We start from the raw sequence: 24281 nt of genomic DNA, 5'->3' as shown, positions 1-24281 counted from the left end.
TCTTGGTAGTGTAAACGAGCAGAGAGATCTGGGTGTCCTGGTACACAGAACCTTGAAAGTGGCCACCCACGTTGATCGGGTTGTTAAGGCGGCATACAGTGTGTTCATTTTTATTGGTAGAGGGATTGAGTTTTGGAACCAATCCCTCTACCAAGGGGTAATGCTGCAGCTGTACAAAACTCTGGGGCAGCCACATTTGGACTATTGTGTACAGTTCTGGTCACCGCATTATAGGAAGGATATGGAAGCTTTGGAAAGGGTACAGAGGAGATTTACTAGGGTGTTGCCTGGTATTGAGGGAAGGTCTTATGAGGAAAGGCTGAGGGACTTGAGGCTGTTTTTGTTGGAGAGGAGGAGATCGAGAGGTGACTTAATTGAGACATAAAGATAATCAGAGGGTTAGATAGGAAAAAAGGCTCTCGCTGTCATCCTCGGATGGCGGTGGCTAGCATGAGAGGACATAGCTTTAAACTGAGGGGTGATAGATATAGGATGGTGTCAGAGGTAGTTTCTTTACTCAGTAGTAGGGGCATGGAACACACTGCCTGCAACAGCAGTAAACTCGCAACTTTAAGGGCATTTAAATGATCATTGGATAGGCATATGGACAAGAATGGAATAGTGTAGGTTAGACAGGCTTCAGATTAATTTCTCAGGTCGCTGATACATCGAGGGCCGAAGAGTATGTATTACATTGTAATGTTCTATGTTCTAGAAGTCTATGCTGTTACTCCAATAGAGTACAGAAAGTGGTGCACTGTCAATGGTGTCATCTTTCAGGTGAATTAAGTTAAAGACCTTTTTGATCACTTGAATACAAATGATACCAAGGCACTTTGTTGAAAAGGAACAAAGGTGTTATACCCATTATACTGTATCTATCAATATTTGTCCCTCAATCAACACAAATGATCAACGATTTTTACATAATTTGTGGGAATTCCCTCAGTGATTCCTAGATTATAACAGTAACTATATTTCACAAATGCTTCCTGAGCTGTAAACAACTTTAGGACATTGAGGATATGAATGCTGCTATATAGGTCTTTCCCGTTTACTGCATTAGATGTAGTTATGTGCATTTGTGTGCACAAATATAATGATGCACTTTTTTAAAAGTAGGATCAAGATTCAATTAAATATATAACAATATCTTTAACTTCACTTTACACACATATACATGGATATTAGTTCCCAAAACCATTAATTCATTGAAGAACAGTTTTTGATAGAAGTTTGTAAGCAATATTAAAATGCCCCAAGAGTGCTAGGTGATTTACTGGAGAGAAACTTTTCAATAATTGAGGTCCGCTGGTCAACATTAGGTGACTGCACTGTGCAAAACCTCAAGATGACATTTTTTCTTGAAATTCTGATTTCAGTCTTCTGAAAAATTGAAATGCTTTTAAAATACAAAAGTAAATGTAATTTCTGTATACAAGATCGGTATCCCTAATGCACTATTTCTTTACAGTTATAACATTACCTTCAATGGTCTTTTTAATCCACAGTTGAATAGAAATAATGAATACAGTGTATAGAAGCATGAAACTATGTTTGTGTTTTTTTAAAAAAAAATGCCATTTTCCATAAATGGCAACTGAAAAATATTTACTGTCTGGTGCACTTGGTAGAATTATTAGCTTTTACAAATATTCACTGCCTTCTGATAGGATACACAAAATATTTGTGTCAACTACTTTTCTTTATTGCATTTTACCATTCGGAACTAACAAGTCAAAAACGTACACGGCATTTGTGATTGATCATGTTATAATGACATCCCACTAAATTAACAACAAATGAGATCCTTTGTGTACATTCTTGTTTACAAATATTTTAACCATTTTTGGCATTTTAAAAAAAAAGGTTGTCAAATAAACCCAAGAAAGCAGTGAGCTTCTACCGGAACCAGCACCAGTCTAAAATACTTTTTAATAGTGGCACAGGGAATTGCTTTCACATTTCCACTTTGGAAAGGAAAGCAAAATGGGCATTTTGAAGTCCATAAGGAAATACAGGGTGTACACTTACGTGGACACACATGTATACATTGACAAACACACACACGCGCACACTCAGACCTAAGCTTTTATAGTGTTCTCACTCTTTACAGGACCAAATCAGAACACTTATTTCCCCTAGCCAATAGTTTAAACAGCACAGTGTTCACACAGTTTTAAAACAAAACATTAAATCCTGAATCACAAAACTTTACGAAAGCGAGCCCTATTCATAAACACAAACCTGTTTTCAGGCACTTTGGTTAAGGGATAAATTCACCACACAAGTGAATGGAAAGGCTCTTCCATTAGTTGCTACCAAATTAATGCCTTATGATTCGGCTACAAAATTTGAATAATTTGTTACAGTACTTGAATACTTATAATGTCTTGACACCTCTTCCCAAATATGTCCAAATATAAATAGGCTGTAGAGTTTGATTCTCCTGAAATTATTCACACTGTCCTTTTTACAATAACCATTTTCATTCTGCAATTGCGTTATAATTAGATACGAGGTTACTAAAGTCATTTTTGAATTCAAGTTTCAAGCGGTTATTTTCTTCCTTTAAACAAATTCTTACTTTTCCCCATAATCCCCCAAACCAATATTGCTGACAAGAACCATTTCAATTATATTGTGTGTCTGGCTATGGTCCTGCTGTAGAGCTGCCAGCAGCAAGAAAAGAGGTTCAACATTACATTGCCCCTTCAGAGAACCCTCATTATCATCCCCATTAATTATGGAATGTTTTTATAAAAGCAAAGGAAATCTGGATATCACCAACATACTATAAACATATTCCCATGATCATACTCATTTTCAGTCAGAAAATAGTTGAGTAAACAATTTTAAAAATAAAAAAATTCCCAACTAAGAATTGTTTTTAAAAAAAAAATGATCAAGGGAAATTACTCAATTCCTTGGAACCAGGTCAAAAGCCACAGATGTTTGCAGGTCTTCAGCATTACACATTTCAATTGTTGCTTTTATGTTTCACTTATTTAAGTCTGCATGGTCTTTCCAGCATACTCCAGCTTCAGGTTCAAATCCAAGTAATCATCAACTCCATAAATCTAATTGTGTCAGCACCATCTTTAATCCATTAGGTTGCTTAATCTTTCATTTAGTTTGGATGGAATGCTTATGCAGCAGAAAATTTGTAGAAGAGCATGTTTTTATGAAATCATGAAAACAAAGTTTTGCTCAGTGAACCCTAGAAATGTTCAAATGTTTTATGTGCTTCAGCACCACATAAACAAAGTTCTCTTTTATTAAGTGTGGTGCATGCAAAACCCAGCTACAAAGAGGGACAGGGCGTCCCCACTAAGAAGAACAGCAGCCATTTATAGGGCCAATCGGCAGTATTATCAGTGTAATCACAACAGGACAGTAACACGCAAGCTGGCTGCTATACAGCCATGAATCTGCACTACAGGCAATGGCTTAATAGTTGAGCTTTGTAATTGGTCGTTCTCGACTACCATCTACTTGGCTGATGACACGCTTGCGATTGCGCTTTAGCTTGAAATCTTTATCGAAGACTTCTCCTGAACGTAGAGCTGACACCAGGTCATCAAATTCTCCTCCCTCTTCACTGCCTTCTTTTGCCTTTTTTGCTTTGCGCTCTCTTTCACGTTGCTCCTTAAGCTAAAAGAAAAATAATTTGTAAAAACAAAATTGTTACAAATGAAGAAAAACAAAGGCCGTTTCATGCTTAGACATTGATAACTCACCCCTCAAGAGGGACGTAATACCGAGACAATTTGTAAAAGGTCTTTATAAATAGTCATTATTTATCCTATTGTAGGGAAAATGTTATTGATGCAAATCACAATGACAAAATGAGCAACTAACACACATTGTAAGAACCACGTCTATAACATTGTGGTATGAGGAAAATAAACTTACAAAATTGGTGTATGCTTCCAGAGAAAGACAACTGAACACGAGGGCATAGCTAGTGGAAGAAGGATCATGTCAACACTGGAATTGGGAAGCACAACCACTGAACTGACTTTCCAGATCTTTCTGCATCCGCCAATAATCTATTTTGCTGACAGGTTTGTTTATGAGCACATGCACGTGTGTGTGCATGCTTTCAGCATAGTATCACAATAATAGAAGGCGGCAGCCATTTGGCCCATCGAGCCTGTTCCACCCTTCATTCAGATCTTGGCTGATCTATCATCTTAGCTCCTCCTACCTGCATCATCACCATAACCCTTAATTCCCTTACCATGCAAAAACCCATCCAATAGTGTCTTGAATATATTTAATGAAGCTGCATCTACTGCTTCCTTGGGTAGACTATGCCACAGATTCACCACTGTCTGGGAAAAGCAGTTCCTCTTCATCTCAATTCTACTCCCCGAAAATCTTGAGGCTATGTCCCCTAACCTTAGTCTTACCCACCAGCAGAAACAACTTGCCTCTATCTTATCTATCCCTTTCATAATTTTATATGTGCAAGGGAGAGTTTATAAAGACATTAGAGTTTTAGTTAGTAGTATTATATGCAGATGGTTTATATCAGTTTACCTGTAGCTGTCTAATTATTTCACAATAAATTTTTGTTCAGTACAGAAACCTGGTCAGTGCTTTTGGTCAATATTGGTCTGCAAGTCAAGTAAATTGGGGTAGCCGTGTGCTCAATAAAATAACTAACATTTGCTATAACTTCACAAACAGCGGGGCTCAATTTACAGCATGCAATCCCAGTGGGGTGTAATATAATCCATAGCTACTAATATTGCAATTGAATGATTAATTTCATGTAAACATCCAGGAATCAAAATGACTCCCAGCTACAAAATCCACTTGTCCAACACCGAGCCTCCTTTGTTCCATTAAATAAAGATGAGTTTCACATCAGAGCTATACATTCTGCACTCAAAAATCTGCACTGCAAATGTCTGGCTGTAAAGCAACAAATGGAGCTTGCTTCATTATTTTTAAATGACTTTTTCCACAACTATGCTGCCACTAACAGGAGTGAAATTAATAAACACCTTGTGAAAGGGTAGAAAAGAAGCTTGGAAAGTCTTTTGTAAATATCACAGATGTTAGTTCAATTGTCAATTTTACAATCAGAGATGAATAGATTATTGCTATCAGAAAGCATTAAGAAATATGAGATAAAGGCAATGATGTGAAGTTAGGTCACAGATCAGCAACGAACTCAATAAATGGTAGAACAGGCTCAAAGGGTTAAATCAACCACTCCTATGCCGATGAATGTATTGTACCTGCTGTCAGTAAGTGCCCTCATACAAATATTCTAACCAACATTTTAGAAAAGCAAGTTTCAACTGGAAGGAGCATTTCTTGCACATCTATTCAACCAATCTGTTAATGCTGATAACAATAATTAAGCATCCTTTTGTAGTATTCTAGTAGATTTCACTAGTCTAAAGGACTCTCATATTAAGAAGATTACAATGGAACAAAAACATAAGGTAAAAAAAACAAACAATCACAATCACTACAGAAATAGCAGTAAGAAAATGAATGGGACTAAAGGCTGTTAAGATCCCTGGATGCAACTGCCTGCAATCTAGGTTCTTATAGGAAGTAGCTGCAGAGAGAGTGATTGTAATGTACTAAAATTCAACCCAGAGTCTGGAAAGGCTGCCGTTGACTGGAAAACCATAAATGTAAAACCGTTATTCAAGATCAGGAGACAGAAAGCAAAATACTATAAGGTAAGTTAGTCTAACGTCTCTCATTAATAAAATACTAGAATCCAAAGTAGTATTAGCAGGATATTTAGAAAATCATAATACAATTGGGCAGAGACAACAGGGTTTTTTGAAAGAAAAATTCCGTTTGAAATGTTTGAGAGTTCTTTGAGGATGTAACAAGCAAGTGGCTAACGAAAACCATTTAATAGGTCTATTGTAAAATCCAAATACTAAAAAGATACTACATAAAATTATTGCACAAAAGTTCATCATATTCAGATGATATATTAGCATGGACTGAGGACTGCTTCCTGTTAGCTAGCGAATCAGGATAAATGGATCATATCCAGGTTGACAATCTCTAACTATTGTAATGTTACAGGGACCAGCGCTGATGCCTAAACAATTCACAATCTATATTAACTGATGAAATGTTTCACAATATTGTCAGCAAACTTGTTGATGACAAGGTAGGAAAGCGAGTTGTGACAAGAATACAAAGTCAGAATGTAGATAGGTTAGCTGAGTGCAAAATAATTTGGAATGTGCAGTATAATATAGGACAATGTAAACTTGTCAAGTTTGGTAGAAAGAATAGAAAAGCAGAATATTATTTAAGTACAAAGAAACTGTGGGATACTGCAGTCTGGAGGAATAATGTATTGATATGCATAAATCACAAAAGGTTAACATGCAGGTAAAGCAAGCAATTAGGAAAGAAAATTGAATGGTGCCCTTTATCACAAGGGAGATGGAGCATGAAAGGCATGTGGTCTTCCTATAAAAGCAAAATGCTGTAGAAAGAGCTTCAATGAAGACGAGTCATGTTGGACTTGATACATTAACTGTTTCTCTCCCCACAGATGCTGCTAGACTTTTCTCCAGCACTTTGCTTTTATTTCAGATTTCTAGCCTCTGTAGGACTTAACTTTTATAGGAACTTTTGCTACCATTGTAAAGCATTGGTGAGAATATACCGAGAGCTTCAGTACAACTTTGGTCTCCTCAATTGAGGCGTCCTTGAGGATTAAAAAAAAGAGAAAAGTGATCCTAATGAAATGCAAAATTCTGAAAGGATGTGACGGGATAGAAGGCAAGAAATGTTTTCTCTTGTGTGGGAGCCTACAAATAGGGAGGCCTTGTTTAAAAAACCAGATCTTCCAGCTAAGAAAGATAGCAGGAGCAACTTCTTTTCAGAGGGTTGTTAATTTTTGAAATTCTCTTTCATAGACAGCAGTGAAGATTGGGTCATTGCATATATTCAAGGCTGAATTGGATGGAATTTTTATTTATATTGGATTCAAGTGTTCTGGTGGATAGACAGACCATAAGCAGATTAGTCATAACCTTCTTGAATGGTAGAGAAAGCCTGATGTACCAAATGACCTAACCAGCTCCTATTTCTAGTAATCTTATGAATATTACACAGCAAATGATTTTTTTTAATGAAGTAATTTACGTACAAGGCAACAGCCTTAAGGCCACAGCAAACAAAAAAAAAGATATATAAAACTGGTAATGAGTAACAGTAAGAAACAAGAAATAGACACACAGGAAGAAGAATCAATAAAGAGAATGAAGGATTATGGAGAAGGCAGGAAGGTGGAGTGGAGGATTATCACACCAGCTGTGATCTCATTGAATGGCAGAGTAGACTTGATGGGCTGAATGCCCTACTTCTGCTCCTACATCTTATGGTCTAATCACCAATAGAGTTGCTGTGCTCCGACAGTACAAACAATCTTTTGTACTTAAATATCTGGTATATCCTAACCTAAAGCTTCATACTTCATGAACAATAAGATAGGAAAGAACAAACACTCAAAAGCTCTATGCGTAGTCTCTATGAAAAGATTATTTTCAAAGCACTGAAGTCTGATAACTATCAATTTAACAGTACTGTTTGAAATAGTATTGTGGAACCTTCTTGAAGAAAATTGCAGAAGTGTAAAAACCAATATTTATCATTTAGTCCACATCTCACAAACAGAATTTGGTCATAACTATACTGTTATTTGTGAGCTAAAGTTTGTTTCCGATATTCCTACAGTGGCTTTAAAGTATTTTGCAGCATCCTAAGTGTTATGAAGGTGTAGAGGTTTACTGTACCTTTAAGAGAGAGTTGAAATGCTAGCAAGAACTGACAAAGCACAGAGTCCTGAACATGGTAACAATGTAACACTTGGTTGAAACAAATAGCAGCATCTGGGCTGCCATGAATCAAAAACAAATTCAAATTTGGCCAGTTTAAATTATGCCCCAAAATACCAAAATCCAATCAAATTTGAATTTAGTATTTTGATACTATTAAAACCCAATGAAACAATCCAATGTTTTGGGGTATAAAACTGGACATTTTGAACAGGTGGGGGAGAACTGTGAAAGACCAAAAAATGTAGACTGCAAGCTGATAAACTCTGAAAGGTACCTGGCTGTGAGGAGTTTGTGCAGCAGAACAGAGGCCAACCTGGAGAGAGACTCGGCAGAGGAAACTGGTTTTAAAATATTGTTTTTCTTTTGTAAATCTTAATCGGGAATTTTTAATCAGACTAGTATTGTAGAGTGGGACGTAGAAGATAGGTTTAAGAGAAAGGAGTTGGAAAGAGTTGTTTGTTTTAATATCCTCTGTTGGACTTAAAGAATAAAGTTGTTAATTTTTACTTTAGTGACTTCTGGGATAGTTCTTTGCCTCTCAAATTTTAACAGGTTACAGCAGGAGGTGAATCTTGTCTGCGTGGCTGGTTTAAATTAGAATAGGGGTTCACCCTGTGTCATAACAGTAAATTATCAAAGGCAATATAACAGTGTATGACTATGACATAGGATATTAGAGGTCAAGCATAATGGACTAAGTCAATTCAAATAGTTTATACAAATACAGACATGAAACTTCAAGTAACACATTTACTTGTGCTACTTTTTTTCCAGATACAAAAACAAAATTCCAATTTTCCAGAAAATGTCATATCATTTGAGAATTTGTTACAAGAAAATGTAAAACAACAACAAAAATGCCTGTGGCTATGAGAAATACATTTCATCGAACCTGTGCCTCCATTTTTGCCCTTCGTTCTTCCTCCTCCTTTCTCCTCCTCATGTTCTCATTTTCCTGTTTGGCCTCTGCAAAAGCTTGGAGGAATTGATCAAAAATTCCAAAGAATTCATCAGGCTGTATTTTGCCAGTTTCTTCTCCAAAGTGCTTTACAGCTTTATTAAACTGGGAGGAACACAATGACGGGGTAGGAAAACAGAAGAAATTTACAGAGAGATCAATATGTAAATACAAATCACATTTATGATACTGAAGAACATTGCTTTTCAATGGCTAAAACTGGTTAAGCAATATAGTACATGTTTATTGCATGTTCAGAAAATTCAACAGATGATGAAAAAACAATAAATCTTTATATTATTCACATGGATTTTTGCTTAAAATAGGCAAGCTACAGTCTGATGTAAATTTTACCAAGTCCCAGTTGCTAACACAGGATGTGACTATTTTTGATCAAGACACTTAGAACAAAACAATTGGATAAATTGCACATGTTATGGATCGTTCCTTCAGACTAATATTTGACAATCATTTTTGATACATTGAAAATTCTTTCATTTTCATTCCTAATGTGGGTTAATAATCCTTCTTCGCACTAGGAGCAAATGTCATTCAATGCTACTGATTTTTTGTTCAAGGATGTGTTTCCAAGTTTCTACCTTTTCTGGGAATTGCCCCATAATGCATAATGCCTTGCTGGTGACCATAAATCATGACAGAAATCTGCAGCCCATTTCAGTATCTGGTGTCACTTTGTCTCCCAAATCCAAAACTAGTACATTTCATGTCCATTTTCGATTGTACTTTTCCAGCAAAGCTCTAGTTATACCAGAGTCTAATATTAAGCAACAGTTGCACATCACGTATAGAATCACTACAATAGGATTTGCACATTAAAGACATGCAATCTTGTTAGGTTAGTTTTTTTTCTTCCAGATTTGTGACGGCCCCTATCCCTCACCACTCAATCTTGTGTTCAACCTCATCCCTGGTCTTCATTTAATTAGTTCTAGTAAATGCTGCAGTAAAAAAAAAAAGAGCAGTACACATCGTAGTGCTCAGAATTTCATTTCAGATCATAAAACTTTACAAAACATTTTATTAGTAAAACATTAATTTATGAAGTTGCTTTGATGTAGTTATTCCCCTCTTATCATACAGTTTCACTATTAGTACCATCTGTATACTTTTCTTTATAGTCCTGAGGCAAACATATTCATTTTATTAAATACAGGAACCAGGCATGTAGCTCAGCATTCAAATAAAGGATGTGTAACCACAGAAAGTCTCAAGAACATCAGGTGGTCAAGAATATATTCATTACTGAGCTAATTTCTACATGGCCAATGTTAGGCACACTTGTGTTTAGATAATAATGATAACAGGACCCCAAATTGAAGAGCAGAAGATTTTCACTTCCGAAAGTAAGGTTTGCATGCAAACAGACAGTCCAGATTTACAAAGGGTACAGCACAACTAAATATTTAAAATAAAACACAAAAACATATTATTGTCATTGAATTATAATGACAGTAAACAGTGTGTTTTGCAGCAGAGACCAAAAATATGCTATTTGTCAACTGGAATTAAAGTGCTATGCTCAGGGCTCAAGCAGTTAAATGTTATCATTTTGAATTAGTTCTGTTTTCATTAAGGCTTACTCATTTAATAAGTCATTTTTCAACTTGAGCTATAAGCATTTGTTTTGCAGTTTCATTACGGCCACAGAATCTTATTCTGATGTATCCAATTGTTCTCCAGAGTAAGCACTACGTTATTTACCCAGAAATAGCAATTTTAATTATTGTAACGATATGAAAATTGTAAATGAATTATTCTATTTATACTGACGCTTTCAGCAAATATGTGGCTCTAGTTCTATAATTCTAAAACAAACTACCTGTAATGGTAACAGTGTTGCCCCATGTGAGGGCAGAATGACACCAGAGTGGAAGAAAGTACATCTGAAACCCTGCTTCATTTTTGGCAACCTCAGTCAGCCTTCATGTGGAGCTGAGTACTGAGCAGTTTATTCCCAGTTAAGAAGCCACAAATCTTTCCCTTCAGTTGTGTCAGAACAGCAAGATTAGTAACCCAAGAACAGGATGTTGAAAAATAGTGAGTCCGTGGCATGGACTGACTGAAAGGTGTAGGAAAAGGAAACCAGAAAAAAAGAGAGAGGGATTCATGGTTATAGGGAGGTCTAAGTGTCAGTAAACTTAAAATGTATTGGGTTAAAAGGGGTACAAATGCAAAGAAAAGTAAAAACTGCATATTATTTACCAGATCTTTAGCTTCCGACAGCAGATCTTCCACATCAGAGAAGCTGAAGCTTGCAACAGTGATAAACTGACTCACCACAGAGACAAACTTGTCACCAGACTGTGCAGGTTGTGATTTTTGGTATTCCAGCTCCTACAAAAAAATGCAGTGAACCACTTTTCTAATAATCACTTAATAAGCATTTTTGCCATCTTAACAGTTTGCAACACAATGATTATAAAACTCTTCCAAAGGTGATATCCAGGGCAGAGGAGTTTTGTTGCAGGGTATGGAGGGGACTGAAAGAATCAGGTGGATTGGGTAGAAGTGACTTGTACAAGAAGGATGATTGCACCTGAATCAGAAGGGGACTAATATACTGGCAGGGAGATTTGCACGAGCTGCTCGGGAGGATTTAAACTAGTAAAGGTGGAGAGGGGGGACCCAGAGAGATAGTGAGAAAAGAGATCAATCCGAGATTGGTAGAGTTGAGAGAAGAAACAAGTCAAAAAGTCAGGGCAGGCAGGGACAAAGCAGAGAACAAGGCAGGACTGATAAATTAAACTGCATTTATTTCAATGCAAGGGGCCTAACAGGGAAGGCAGATGAACTCAGGGCATGGTTAGGAACATAGCTCTGGGTTTTCATAGCAATTACAGAAACATGGCTCAGGGATGGGCAGGACTGGTAACTTAATGTTCCAGGATACAAATGCTATAGGAAGGACAGAAAGGGAGTCAAGAGAGGAGGGGGTGGCATTTTTGATAAGGGATAGCATTACAGCTGTACTGAGGTGTATATTCCCAAAATACATCCAGGGAAGTTATTTGAGTGGACTGAGAGATAAGAAAGGGATGATCACATTATTGGGATTGTATTACAGACCCCCTAATAGTCAGAGGGAAATTGAGAAACAAATTTTGTAATGAGATTTCAGTTATCTGTAAGAATAATAGGGTGGTTATGATAGGGGATTTTAACTTTCCAAACATAGTCTGGGACTGCCATAGTGTTAAGAGTTTAGATGGAGAGGAATTTGTTAAGTGTGTACAAGAACATTTTCTGATTCAGTATGTAGATGTACCTACTGGAGAAGGTGCAAAACCTGACCTACTCTTGGGAAATAAGGCAGGGAAGGTTACCAAGGTGTCAGTGGGGGAACATTCTGGGGCCAGCAACCATAATTCTATTAGTTTTAAATAGTGATGGAAAAGGATAGAACTTCAACTTTTAGATCTGGTCTAAGTTGGAGAAAGGCCAATTTGACGGTAGCAAGCAAGAACTTTCAAAAGCTAACTGGGGGCAGATGTTCACAGGTAAAGAGATGGATGGAAAATGGGAAGCCTTCAGAAATGAGAGTCCAGAGTCAGTAATTTCCAGTTAGGGTGAAAGGAAAGGCTGATAGGTATAGGGAATGCTGGATGCTAAAGAAATTGAGGGTTTGGTTCAGAAAAGGAAGGAAGCATATGTCAGGTATAGAAGGCTAGATCGAGTGAATCCTTAGAGTATGAAGGCAGTAGGAGTATACTTGAGGGAAATCAGGAGGGCAAAAAGGGGACATGAGATAGCTTTGGCAAATAGAGTTAAGGAAAATCCAAAGGGTCTTTACAAATACATTAAAGACTAAAGGTTAACTAGGGAGAGAATAGGGCCCCTCAAAGATCAGCAAGGTGGCCTTTGTGTGGAGCCGCAGGAAATGGGTGAGACACTATACGAGTATTTTGCATCAGTGTTTACTGTGGAAAAGGACATGGAAGATATAGAAAGTATGGAAATAGATGGCGACATCTTGAAAAATGTCCATATTACAGAGGAGGAAGTGCTAGATGTCTTGAAAGGCATAAAAATGGATAAATCCGTAGGTATACCCTAGAACTCTGTGGGAAGCTAGGGAAGTGATTGCTGGGCTTCTTGCTCAGATATTTGTACCATCAATAGTCACATGAGAGGGGCCAGAAGACTGGAGGTTGGCAAATGTGGTGTCACTATTTAAGAAAGGTGGTAAGAACAAGCCAGGGAACTATAGACCAATGAGCCTGACGTCGGTGGTGGGCAAGTTGGAGGGAATCCTGAGGGACAGGATGTATTTGGAAAGGTAAGGACTGATTAGGGATAGGCAACATGGCTTTGTGTGTGGGAAATCATGTCTCACAAACTTGATTGAGTTTTTTGAAGTAACAAAGAGGATTGGGCAGAGCAGTAGATGTGATCTATACGGACTTCAGTAAGGCATTCGACAAGGTTCCCCATGGGAGACCAGTTAGCAAGGTTAGATCTCATGGAATATTGGAAGAGCAAGCAATTTGGATACAGAACTGGCTCGAAGGTAGAAAACAGAGGGTGGTGGAGGAGGGCCTGTGACCAGTGGAGTGCCACAAGAATCGGTGCTGGGTTCACTACTTTTCAATATTAATATGAATGATTTGGATGTCAGCATAAGAGGAATAGTTAGTAAGTTTGCAGATGACACCAAAATTGGAGGTGTAGTGGACAGCGAAGATTACGTCCGATTACAACAGGATCTTGATCAGATGAGCCAATGGGCTGAGCAGTGTCAGATGAAGTTTAACTTAGATAAATGTGAGGTGCTGCATTTTGGAAAAGCAAATTAGAGCAGGACTTATACACTGAATGGTAAGGTCTTACGAAGTGTTGCTGAACAAAGAGACCTTGCAGTGCAGGTTCATAGCTCCTTGAAAATAGAGTCACATATGATAGTGAAGGTGGCGTTTGGTATGCTTTTCTTTATTGGTCAGAGTATTGAGTACAGGAATTGGGAGGTCATGTTGAGGTTGTAAAGGACATTGGTTAGGTTACTTTTGGAATAGTGTGTGCAATTCTGGTCTCCTTCTGAACAGATGGATGTTGTGGAACCCAAAAGGGTTCAGAGAAGATTTACAAGGACTTTGCCAGGGTTGGAGGATTTGAGCGAGAGGGAGATCTGAATGGGCTGGGGCTGTTTTCCCTGGAGCATTGGGAGGCTGAGGGGTGACCTTACAGTAGATTATAAAATCATGAGGGGCATGGATCGGGTAAATAGTTTCCCTGGGGTGGGGGAGTCCAGAACTAGAGGGCATAGATTTAGGGTGAGGGGGAAAAGATATAAGAGAGGCCTGAGGGGCAACTTTTTCACGCAGAGGGTGATGCGTGTGCAAAATGAGCTGCCAGAGGATGTGGTGGAGGCTAGTACAATTACAACATTTAAGAGGCACTTGGATGCGTATATGAACAGGAAGGGTTTGGAGGGATATGGGCCGGGTGCTAGCAGGTGGGACTAGATTGGGTTGGGATATCTGGTCGGCATGGACGAGTTGAACCAAAGGGTCTGTTTCTGTGTTGTACATTTCTATGAGTTTAAGAAGTGAGTGAGTAGATTCACTGGCAGCAGCAAGTTTTTACCTGCTCTTTCTAGCTTGAGGAGTGAAGCAGTTTTATCAAAATGATTACATGGGTACCTTCCCACACGCACTCTCCCCCACCCACTTCTTTTAAAACACATCTAACAGCACATTTTGATGGTAGCACATTGTAAATTAGGAACATTTAACAAATTAGTACTGCCTCCATTTTCATTTAAGTGTGATTACCATATAGACTTGCTCTTAAAAAAAAAGCACTTTCCTCGCCCAGACACCTGTTGCTTCCTGTTTGCGTTCTCCCTCCCGTCTATGAGCAAGGGCTTGGCAGAGACGCTGGAGTGAGGGGGAGTGGGGTGCGTGGCATGGCAGGAAGTTGTGAACAGGAGAATCAGACAAAGGAAGCAGTGAGCAGGAGAGGCAGCAGGGTGCAGGGAGAGACAAGTGAAAAAAAGTAATTAAGAGTCCCAGTAAATGGATTTGTGAACCAGCTGGACTCAAGACAGCGAATTACAGGACAGGAATATGATTCACCCTTATTATATTGTTGCCCTAGGAAAGTGATTTTTGTTTAGTACAATCGTTTTAAGAATACATTAAGAGTGAGAAACAAGAGATCAGTGTCATTGACAATTTTCAAAATCTCTGCTAAAACTTGCACAATATAAACACAGCACAAAATATTTCCTATTTACCAGTTTCTGTGAGGTACTCTCCCACCCTCCTTCAAAGCATGAAGAATGAAAGATCACAGCAAAGCTCATTACTAAAATGTCTCCTATCTTAACATGTGCTAATTTCCACTTTTGCAGAGACAATTTTCAACATAATTGACATTGACCTTATTTTAGTAACTTGAAAGTCAAAAATCCTTTTACAAATACCACGACTAAATGCAAATTGTAAATGGTTCATTTTTTGGATCTCAAGTTATATTCAGATTCCTTTGTCACAACACAATACCTACTAGATTCACTAAAATAGCAATGATTTAATAATTTGCAAATGCTAAATAATTCTAACGTCTCTCAACACAATCAGATGGTTTATCATATTAGAATTAATGATATTTTAAAAGATAGTTCAAGAAAACAGAAGGATAAGCCACTCCTAAAAATAATCCTACTAGGTTTTCCTGTGCATCTGGCTTCCTACCTTTTAAATGCCTGTACAATAGAATTATACAGGAAAGCTAAATTTAAGACAAAAGAAAAGAATCACAGTTGGCCAGTGTGTGTCCTGTAACTGAAAGGTGAATCTAAGACGCCTGGTTACCTTGAAGTCTTAGAACAACTATTGCACTAATATTTCTTACAAGTGTTGAGTTAACTAACAAACTCAAAATGTACATTTAACAGAAAAATCAAGCTGCTCTGGTACAAATAAAAGTACACAATACAGGAAGGAATAGGCATATTTGTAGAGTAGTGAGGAAGGAAGTATGTCTGATGTTAAGGGAAATGGCATAACACAAATGACCATCACAGCTTTCCACCCTGATTTCCTTTGAATATATAATAGAAAAAACAATCCAACAATGAACAAAAGGAGGAAAAAAATGTGTTGGGAATACTTACATTCTCAACGGCCTTCAGACCATTTCTGAGACTACTGAATTCTTTTTCCAGCTCAATCAAACTACAAAAAAAATCAATCACATCGCTGATCAGTGAATATATTTTAGAGAACATCTTCTCAATAATTAAAACTAAATCCCATTTTAAGTTAAAAGCAAACACCCGCTTCCCAAGTTTAGCGAGTATTATTTTGTCAGACATTTTTGGAATGGAAATCAGCTTTAAAACAGTGAAGAACTCACAATGCTTCAGCAATCCAATCATTTGAGTTGTAGTTTCATTCATCATTTATGAAGTTAGGCAAAGTTATTTGCCCTAAGACACAAGCATTGATTCTTTATGTTAACCCCACTCCACATTACTCCATCAGTGTTATCAAAGTCATAGCCTCTCCCAGCTAGAAAGATGATGGCAGGTCTACAAAAACATCACCATCTAATAGTTTCCCTCCAAGCTGTGAATCATCCTAAAATGGGTCAAAATGTTGAGCTCTACAGATACCACTGACCGCCACTGAAGCACCTTCACCATGTGGACAGCAGTACTTCAAGGCAGCAGCTTATCATTACATTTTCAAGGGAAACTAGAGATAGGCAATAGATGGTAATTTTGCCAGTGTGACCATACCCCCAAGAATTAAGAAAAATACATTGCTTTCGGCCTTTTATCTTTCAAAAAGAGGCACATTGTCATAACGAAGTCAAAAATACAGAAAAGCAGGCAATGTGTTTTCACTAATATAAATGAGACACTTTAATATTTCAGATGAATATTATCTGAGTTGACACTTTAGAATGAAAATAATGTCATTCACAACATATATCTTTGAAGCAACAAGAATGAATAACAGAGCAAAACTGATGCCGTGCTGTCACTAGCACTTCAAGGGCACAATTTATTATATTGACAGCCTGATATATGAAGGAGAAAAACAACACCTATAATTCAGTGTTACACAAATACCCATTCCCTAAACTTAACAAGTACATGATGGCTCAACCATTACTGAATTTTGTTAAGTATTTTGTTTTTACAAAAAAAAGGTATTAAATAAAGATCTCTAATCATGCAGCCACACATCTCAGAAAAAAAACTTACTTTACTTTGGCTGCATCAGGGATGTTCTGCAAGTCATCATGTATGTTCACCACCTTTGGGTATTTCTTCTCCAAAATTGTAATCAAATAGTGCAAAAGGGTAATGCTCCTTTGAAAAGAATAACAATGTTAATTATTTTAAGCATTCAAAACCACAAAGCAGAAAAAAAAATCTACAGAATCAAAGGGAGACTCTTACAAACTATTTGGAATCTGCAGTCACACATGGCTAAAATTCTTTCTAATTCTTCTCAACTTGGATGAAGTAAATTGTTAAAATTGTTTCAAACACAACTAATTCCTCTGCTGTATTTACCAATGAGCAAGTGTTTCAAACAAATGGGGTACTTCCTTCTGATGTAATTTAAAGCTAAATCATTTTCCTTTGATTTCTGGAGAACATTTGATAAGGTCCCTCAAAGACAATGGCAGAAAATAAAAGCTTTTGGTGTAGGAGGTAGCATATTGGCATGAATACAAAAGTGATTGGCTGAAGTAGATATAAATGGTCTTTTCAAGTTGGCAAGATGCAACTTGTGGCATGTCACAGGGAATAATGCTGCAATGTCAACTTCTTACAATTTATACAAATTATTTCAGATGATGGGACAAAAAAAAAAAATGGTTGGCAAATTCGCTGACTGAACAAAGATAGATAGTCAGAGTAATACAGTATGGAAACAGGCCCTTCTGCCCCAAACTGGTCCATGTTGCCCACACAGCTAGTTCCAACTGCCCATATTTGGTCCATATCCCTCTGAACCCTTGCCAGCCACGTACCTATCCAAATGTCTTTTTAAATGTTGCTATTGTAACCACTTTCTCTGGCAGCCCGTTGTATATATGCACACTGTGCGAAGAAGTTGTCCCTCAGGTCCTTCTTAAATCTTTCCTCTCTCACCTTAAACCTATGCTCTCTAGTTTTCAATTCCCCAATATGAAGCAAAACAAGCTGCAGAGGACACGAGGTTAAGTCAGTGGACAACCATGTGGCAAATGGATATAATATGGGAAAATGTGAAACTGCCCATTTTGGCAGGGAGAATAAAAGAAGCAAGTTATCTAAATGGTGAGAGTTTGCAGAACTGAGATGTGGAGGGATCTGATGTCCTCATTCATGAATCATAAAGTGTTAGTATACAACTCCAGCAAATAAATAAGAAAGCAAACAGAATGTTATCATTCGTCAAAAATAGTTTAATTAAAAAGGAGGGAGCTTGCGCTTCACTTAAAGGTGAGACTACATCTGAAGCATTGGACACAGTACTGGTCACCTTATTTAAGGAAAGATGCAAATGTATTAGAGGCAGTGTAGGGGTGGTTACCTGACTATACCTAAAATGGGAAGGTTGTGAGTAAAGACTTAATGGGCCAAATCACATAATTCTGCTCCTATATCTTATGGAAATTTGGCCAGGCTAGGCTTACTCTTCTAAACTCCAGAGAATGTAAGAGGTGACTTGATAGGAGAGGATGTTTCAGATTTGGCAAAATGTTTTCCCTTTGGAGGATCATGAGTATTTGGTATTCTCTTCCTAAAAATCTGGTAGAAGCAGAGTACTTGAATATTGCTAAGCCAGCGGTAGATAAGATTCTTGTTAGCAAAGGGTTAGAAGATTATCAGGTGTTGGCAGGAATGAGAATTTGAGTTTACAATCAGATCTGGCATGATCAATCTATAGCACCCATTTGAAAATGGCCCCACAAGCTAAAAGTCTTGGGTTCAAGCTCCAAAGCAGCAACTGTGAAACTCAGTTATAGCAGCAGATTTCTGCATCAACAGATTGACCTCTCCTAGAACTCCAATACCACTCTTGCTCTCTCCACAACACCCTGGACCCCCTCTCCTCGATCTTTCAGGTCACAGAGGGAGAGATAGCTTTCAAGCCTTGAAAAAGGGGGCACAGCAGGGAGTGTGTTTGGAAAGCGCTGCTTGAAGGCTATTTTAAATCCACTTTTATTGCAGCTTCTGTAGCCAACAAGTGTAACACAACATGTCAACATATATTTTAATCTATCCGGATAATGTAATGGAGCACTATCTATCTCGAAATTTGTCAAAGCAGCAACGAACAATCTGATTTTGAATGAGCAATGTTACTTGTGTCTTACTTCTCAATACTAGACTTTGTGTCTGCGATTTTGTTGAGACTAGAGAGTTTAAAGCCATAAGCATTGCCTCTTTGCCCCTTGTTCATGTAATTGCCAAAAGCTAAAACCACCTCCAGCAGCTCCTTCAGATTTTTACTTCGTAGAACTTCCTTGGAACTCAAAAGGAGAGCTGAAAAATAATAAACAGAAGTGATTTTACTGAAACTAAGCACAATAGTTTATCATGCTACAAAATATTTAAAATGAAGTGATCTAAAAACTTAAAGCTATAAAATTCAGAAGCAACTCAAAGCATGTTCTAATACTACCTTAAAAACTCAAGATCATGTTTCAAGTATCAATCAGCAAAATGATGCTTATGGTTTAGCTATAAAGGAGAATACTTTCCAATTTTAATTACAAATGCTATTCAATATGCTTCACAATAACCACATTAAATATTGATTGAAGAATACACAATCAAAAACGTTATCCAGCAGAACTTGAAAAATGGTATCTGTGCTCGAGGAAAAATTGCCATCCTTGAGTTAAGTTGGCCCAAATAATTTTGTAACATTATTAATCAATTGTTAATAATTGAATCTGTATGTGATTGTTATATAAAGGTAATGGTTCTGAAAGAGTTGAAGCTGCATTAGCTCCACCCTAACTTACATCACATTGATGACAGTCTCTGGATGGAGAAACCATCTTTCAGGTGGTTTCTAATAGAGACAGACGTGACTAACCTGGCTCCGGGTAGTTTGCAATTATACCTAACTAGTTCATGTTAGTGGTGTCCATTGTTAATAGCATTACCCAATAAATTATACTTCATTATGTAAGGCAAGTCCTTAATAAGAATAAGGCTCTCTAATGGTCTATCCCCTACCACTGATAATCAGACACTCAGTCAGCGTAAGAAGCCAGAGTGAGTTCGTTCCCAGAAGCGTGTCATAATATCTCCCTATTCGTTGATTAAAATATCTATCTATTCAAAGTTTGTGCGAAGATTTGTAGCTCGGGTGCTCGTTGTTGTGGTTCTGTTCGCCGAGCTGGAAGTTTTTGTTGCAAACGTTTCGTCCCCTGGCTAGGCGACATCATCAGTGTTTGGGAGCCTCCTGCGAAGCGCTTCTTTGATGTTTCCGCCGGTGTTTATAGTGGTCTGTCCCTGCCGCTTCCGGTTGTCAGTTTCAGCTGTCCGCTGTAGTGGTTGGTATATTGGGTCCAGGTCGATGTGTTTGTTGATGGAGTTTGTGGATGAATGCCATGCCTCTAGGAATTCCCTGGCTGTTCTCTGTCTGGCTTGCCCTATGATAGTAGTGTTGTCCCAGTCGAATTCATGTTGCTTGTTGTCTGCGTGTGTGGCTACTAAGGATAGCTGGTCCACAACAGTATCTATCTATAATTAGAATTTGTTATTGATAGTCTTGGGACTCTTGTGGTGCAGTTGCAGTGCCTCTACCTCTAAACCAGGAAGACTAGGTTGAAGTACATGTTCGGTTTCTATTGTATTAATGGCTTCAGTTTAAAGGAGGAAGAAAGAAAGCACTGCTGTCAGATTCAGATTCAAAAGGCGATTTCATCTGGTTGTGACATAGGCAAAACTTATTTGTGGTTTTAACGGCAAGGTGGTTACACTGCAAATCCATTTGTAATCAAAAAGAGTAAAAATACTAAATTATAGTGATCAGTTTAGCTTGCAACATGTGTAGATCCACGTTTAACACTGCATAAATAAATTGATGCAGTGGAGGGAAAAGTTGATTTTCATTTTGTGCTGCTAAGGTGGTTCACAGCAGAGTTTGATGTTGTAAAATCGGTAGGAAATTGATTGAGTGATAAGATACAGTTACAAATCGTTTTCAGAATAGGGAAAGGTTTACAGGGAAGTACTGAGGGGTAGGTATCAGGGTTTCTGTCCTTTCTTGATGCACATGGCACAATATCACAATTTATGGATTATATTTGAAGCATTGTAAATTGTACAGAGCTTCGTAGGACAGAGACAAGTTGTTGGAATGGGAGAACAAATGACAGCTTATAATTAATGAAGAGAAGTAATTTATTTTGATAGAAAGAAAGCAGAGAGAATACAAGCCAGAGTGCAATTCGACAGTGGGGGCAGGAGCAGAGAGATGAGAATGTACAAGAGTATAAATCATGGAAGCTGGCAGGACTGGTTCAGAGTGTAGTTGGAAGCACTGCCCACCTTCCCAGGCTGTATTAGAGGAGGAAATTGGATTATCTGAAAAGGGAAGAAAGTGAACATCAGAACACAAGAATTAGGAGCAGCAGTAGGCCATCCGGCCCTTCAAGCCTGCTCTGCCACTCAATAAGATCATGGCTAATCTTTTCGTGAATTCAGCTCCACTTACCGCATTTTCACTAGATCCCTTAATTCCTTTATTTTTTAAAAAAAATGAGTATCTAACTTAGCTTTAAAAGCGATTAAGGGCTATTAGGAGAAGACAAAGACAATACTAGTCTAACAAAGGGCTTATGCCCGAAACATCGACTTTCCTGCTCCTCTGATGCTGCCCGACCTGTTGTGCTTTTCCAGTGCCACACTTTTCGATGAGGTTAAAAATACCTTGTGAGCCAGCACCGTGATTATGGACAAACTATCTCCTTCTATGCTGGAACAATTCCATAATTCTGTGAAATTATTTATTCTAAACCTATTGGAAATTTTTTTGCACATAGCTAAATATTTTGCATAACAGGACAAGTGAAGTGACATTGAAGAAAATGAAGACCAATTTCCATTGGTTATTCTTAAGTAATGATGGCAAACTTATCTAGTTTGAATGTTAACAATCCCAGAAATACTAAAGCAAGGAAAAATGATAAGAACAGAGGTTATACCTTCAACTTTGGGTTTAATTTCAGCCACTCTTTCAGCAAATTTTTTCTTGAAATAGAGGGACTGTAATCTTTGCTGGTAGTGGGGAATTCTAGTAAAGATAAAAATAATCCATGTGAACATGAATGCAGTGTCTGATTGCCAGAATTCTGACTGAAAATTGCCATCAAGTAAATCAATCAGATCATTCCAGTAGCAATGTACATTTCTTTTCTAACAATGACATTTTAACATTAGGGTATGACATACTGAAACAATATATTTTAAGTTTGAGACCTGCAAAAATGGTTTTGAACGCACACATACAAGTTAGTCTTAAACTGATCTGTTACTTCCACTTGGGTCCTTGGTGGTGAAATTCAATTTTGGCTGGGTCACCAGATAAACCGAGCAATCACTCATGATGCATCCAACCAAAATTCACATTCTAGTGATTTCAACAGGAAGGAGAAGGGAAGTGGGGTGGGAGGTCTTACAACTGCTGATCAATCTGTTGCTGTCCACTTTGCACCACAACTGAAGCTGAATTTCATTCCTTTTTATTTACCTTAATTCCTTAATTTAATTTAAAGGCAATGGAAGTCTCTAAACAATATCAAGTTATGGCATAGCATCGTATCTGTAAGTCTTTCAGTCTAGCAAAAGTAAAGTTGCCACAGTCCTAGATGACCATAACACTGCTCTCTCATTACAGAGGCATGACTGGTGTTGAGTTTAAGGCAGCAGGACAGTTATGGTGACCTCAGCCACTGATGGCACTGCGTGTCACAAACCAGCCATATACTCAACTGAGCTAACTGACCATCTTTCACTCGATAACATTACCAAATAAACTACGGTCAGTCAGTGTCCAAGCACAAAAATAAATTTGTTTCTGACAATAGTCAGTTTCAGGAAATCCAATGAAACTAAGTGCCATTGTGCAATAGTAATTATTACTGCAAACATGTTATGGTTTATTAAAAAGAATATAATTATTTCAATACACAAACTCTTTGGTCAGACTGTGTATTTTCTTATGTTTTGTTTTATCCAAAAGAATTAATATTCAACCAGCCTACAAGTTCACAAAAGTGCCCTGCAATTCATTTCTATAGCTAACATTAATGAACACTTACCACTTGCAGAGAAGAACACGTGCCCTAATACTGTAACAAACAAAATGCTGGCACAAAATCATTCCACCAATTTATTTTGTCAATAGATTTCTGCTTATATCAGTGTTTTGACATTCATACCTGCTCATTTCATACAAGAACCTATCTGCTTTTGCCATGCGCTCAATTTCATGCTTGTGCTCCTCGAGCAGATCAACATCACTTTTCTCAGGGACAAATTTCAGCAGCTGAAAAGGAAATTCAAAATTAATTTCTTTTAAAATTGCATAAACAGGGTTTGTTTCTCTGCACGCACATTGCACATGTAATCTGAAGAATTTTAACTTTGTTACTTTTTTTTTACTGTTCATGCAATGTATTCCCAGTTGGAACAAAAACATTAGTAACAAATTAAAGCATTCTAAAATAAATTTCTCCCAAATCTGGATCTAGATTATAGAAAAATAGCCCAAAGTCAAGTACCTTGCCATTTTTCATCTCCCCACATAGGGAGCCACTGGCCCCTTTTAAGAAACTGCTCCACAACTGAAGGATCATTTCTAGCTATAATGTTGTTAGGTAGGACAGATCAATTCAGTGTGCCAACGTGGTTCTCAGATTCTATTCTTGAATTTTTTTTTAAACGTAACTAGGTTAATTATCTAAAATGCAACTATAAAAAAAATTCTCTTCCACAGGGAAAGAATCCAACCTAAAACGATTAGGCAAGGATTGAGAGGTTAAAATCAACTAGGCGAAAATAAGAATTGCAGATACTGGAGATTAGAGTTGTGAATGTGGTGGTGGAAAAGCACAGCAGGTCAGGCAGCATACAAGGAGTAGGAGAATCAACGTTTCGGGCAAAAGCCCTTCATCAGGATTGGGAGATGTCTACCAATAATTGGGCAGCAGGTGGCTCAGAGGTTAGTACGCTGCCTCACAGCGTCAGGAACCGGGATTGGATTCCAGCCTTGGAGGACTATGCAGAGTTCGCACATTCTCCCTGTTTCTGCATAGGTTTACTCTGGGTGCACTGAATCATTTCCACAATCCAAAGATATGCAGATTAGGTGTATTGGCCACATTAAACTGTCCATAGTGTCCACGGATGTGCATGCTAGGTGGATTAGCCATAGTAAATGCAGGGTGACAGGGAATGTGATTTGGGTGGGACGCTCTTCAAAGGGTCAGTGCAG

At 37.8% G+C, this 24281-nt stretch overlaps 1 protein-coding gene across 5 annotated transcripts in view; it reads right to left on the bottom strand.

The window, feature by feature from the left end:
* Positions 1-1384: 1384 nt before the first annotated feature.
* Positions 1385-24281, bottom strand: part of daam1a (dishevelled associated activator of morphogenesis 1a) — a 183900-nt gene continuing 161003 nt past the window's right edge. For all 5 annotated transcript variants that reach the window (XM_043697780.1, XM_043697779.1, XM_043697783.1 and 2 more), the window contains 8 exons: positions 23227-23333; positions 21991-22079; positions 19144-19312; positions 17033-17140; positions 15935-15995; positions 11023-11154; positions 8734-8904; positions 1385-3654 (listed from right to left, as the gene is read on the bottom strand). In XM_043697780.1, the coding sequence (XP_043553715.1) occupies positions 3451-3654; positions 8734-8904; positions 11023-11154; positions 15935-15995; positions 17033-17140; positions 19144-19312; positions 21991-22079; positions 23227-23333 (1041 nt within the window). In that variant the 3' untranslated portion in view covers positions 1385-3450. The remainder of the gene's footprint in view (positions 3655-8733; positions 8905-11022; positions 11155-15934; positions 15996-17032; positions 17141-19143; positions 19313-21990; positions 22080-23226; positions 23334-24281) is intronic.

Source organism: Chiloscyllium plagiosum, chromosome 10 (assembly GCF_004010195.1).
Source record: "Chiloscyllium plagiosum isolate BGI_BamShark_2017 chromosome 10, ASM401019v2, whole genome shotgun sequence".
NCBI classification, from domain to species: Eukaryota; Metazoa; Chordata; class Chondrichthyes; order Orectolobiformes; family Hemiscylliidae; genus Chiloscyllium; species Chiloscyllium plagiosum.
Note: the sequence above shows the minus strand (reverse complement) of the source record. Positions and strands in the feature narration are given on the sequence as shown.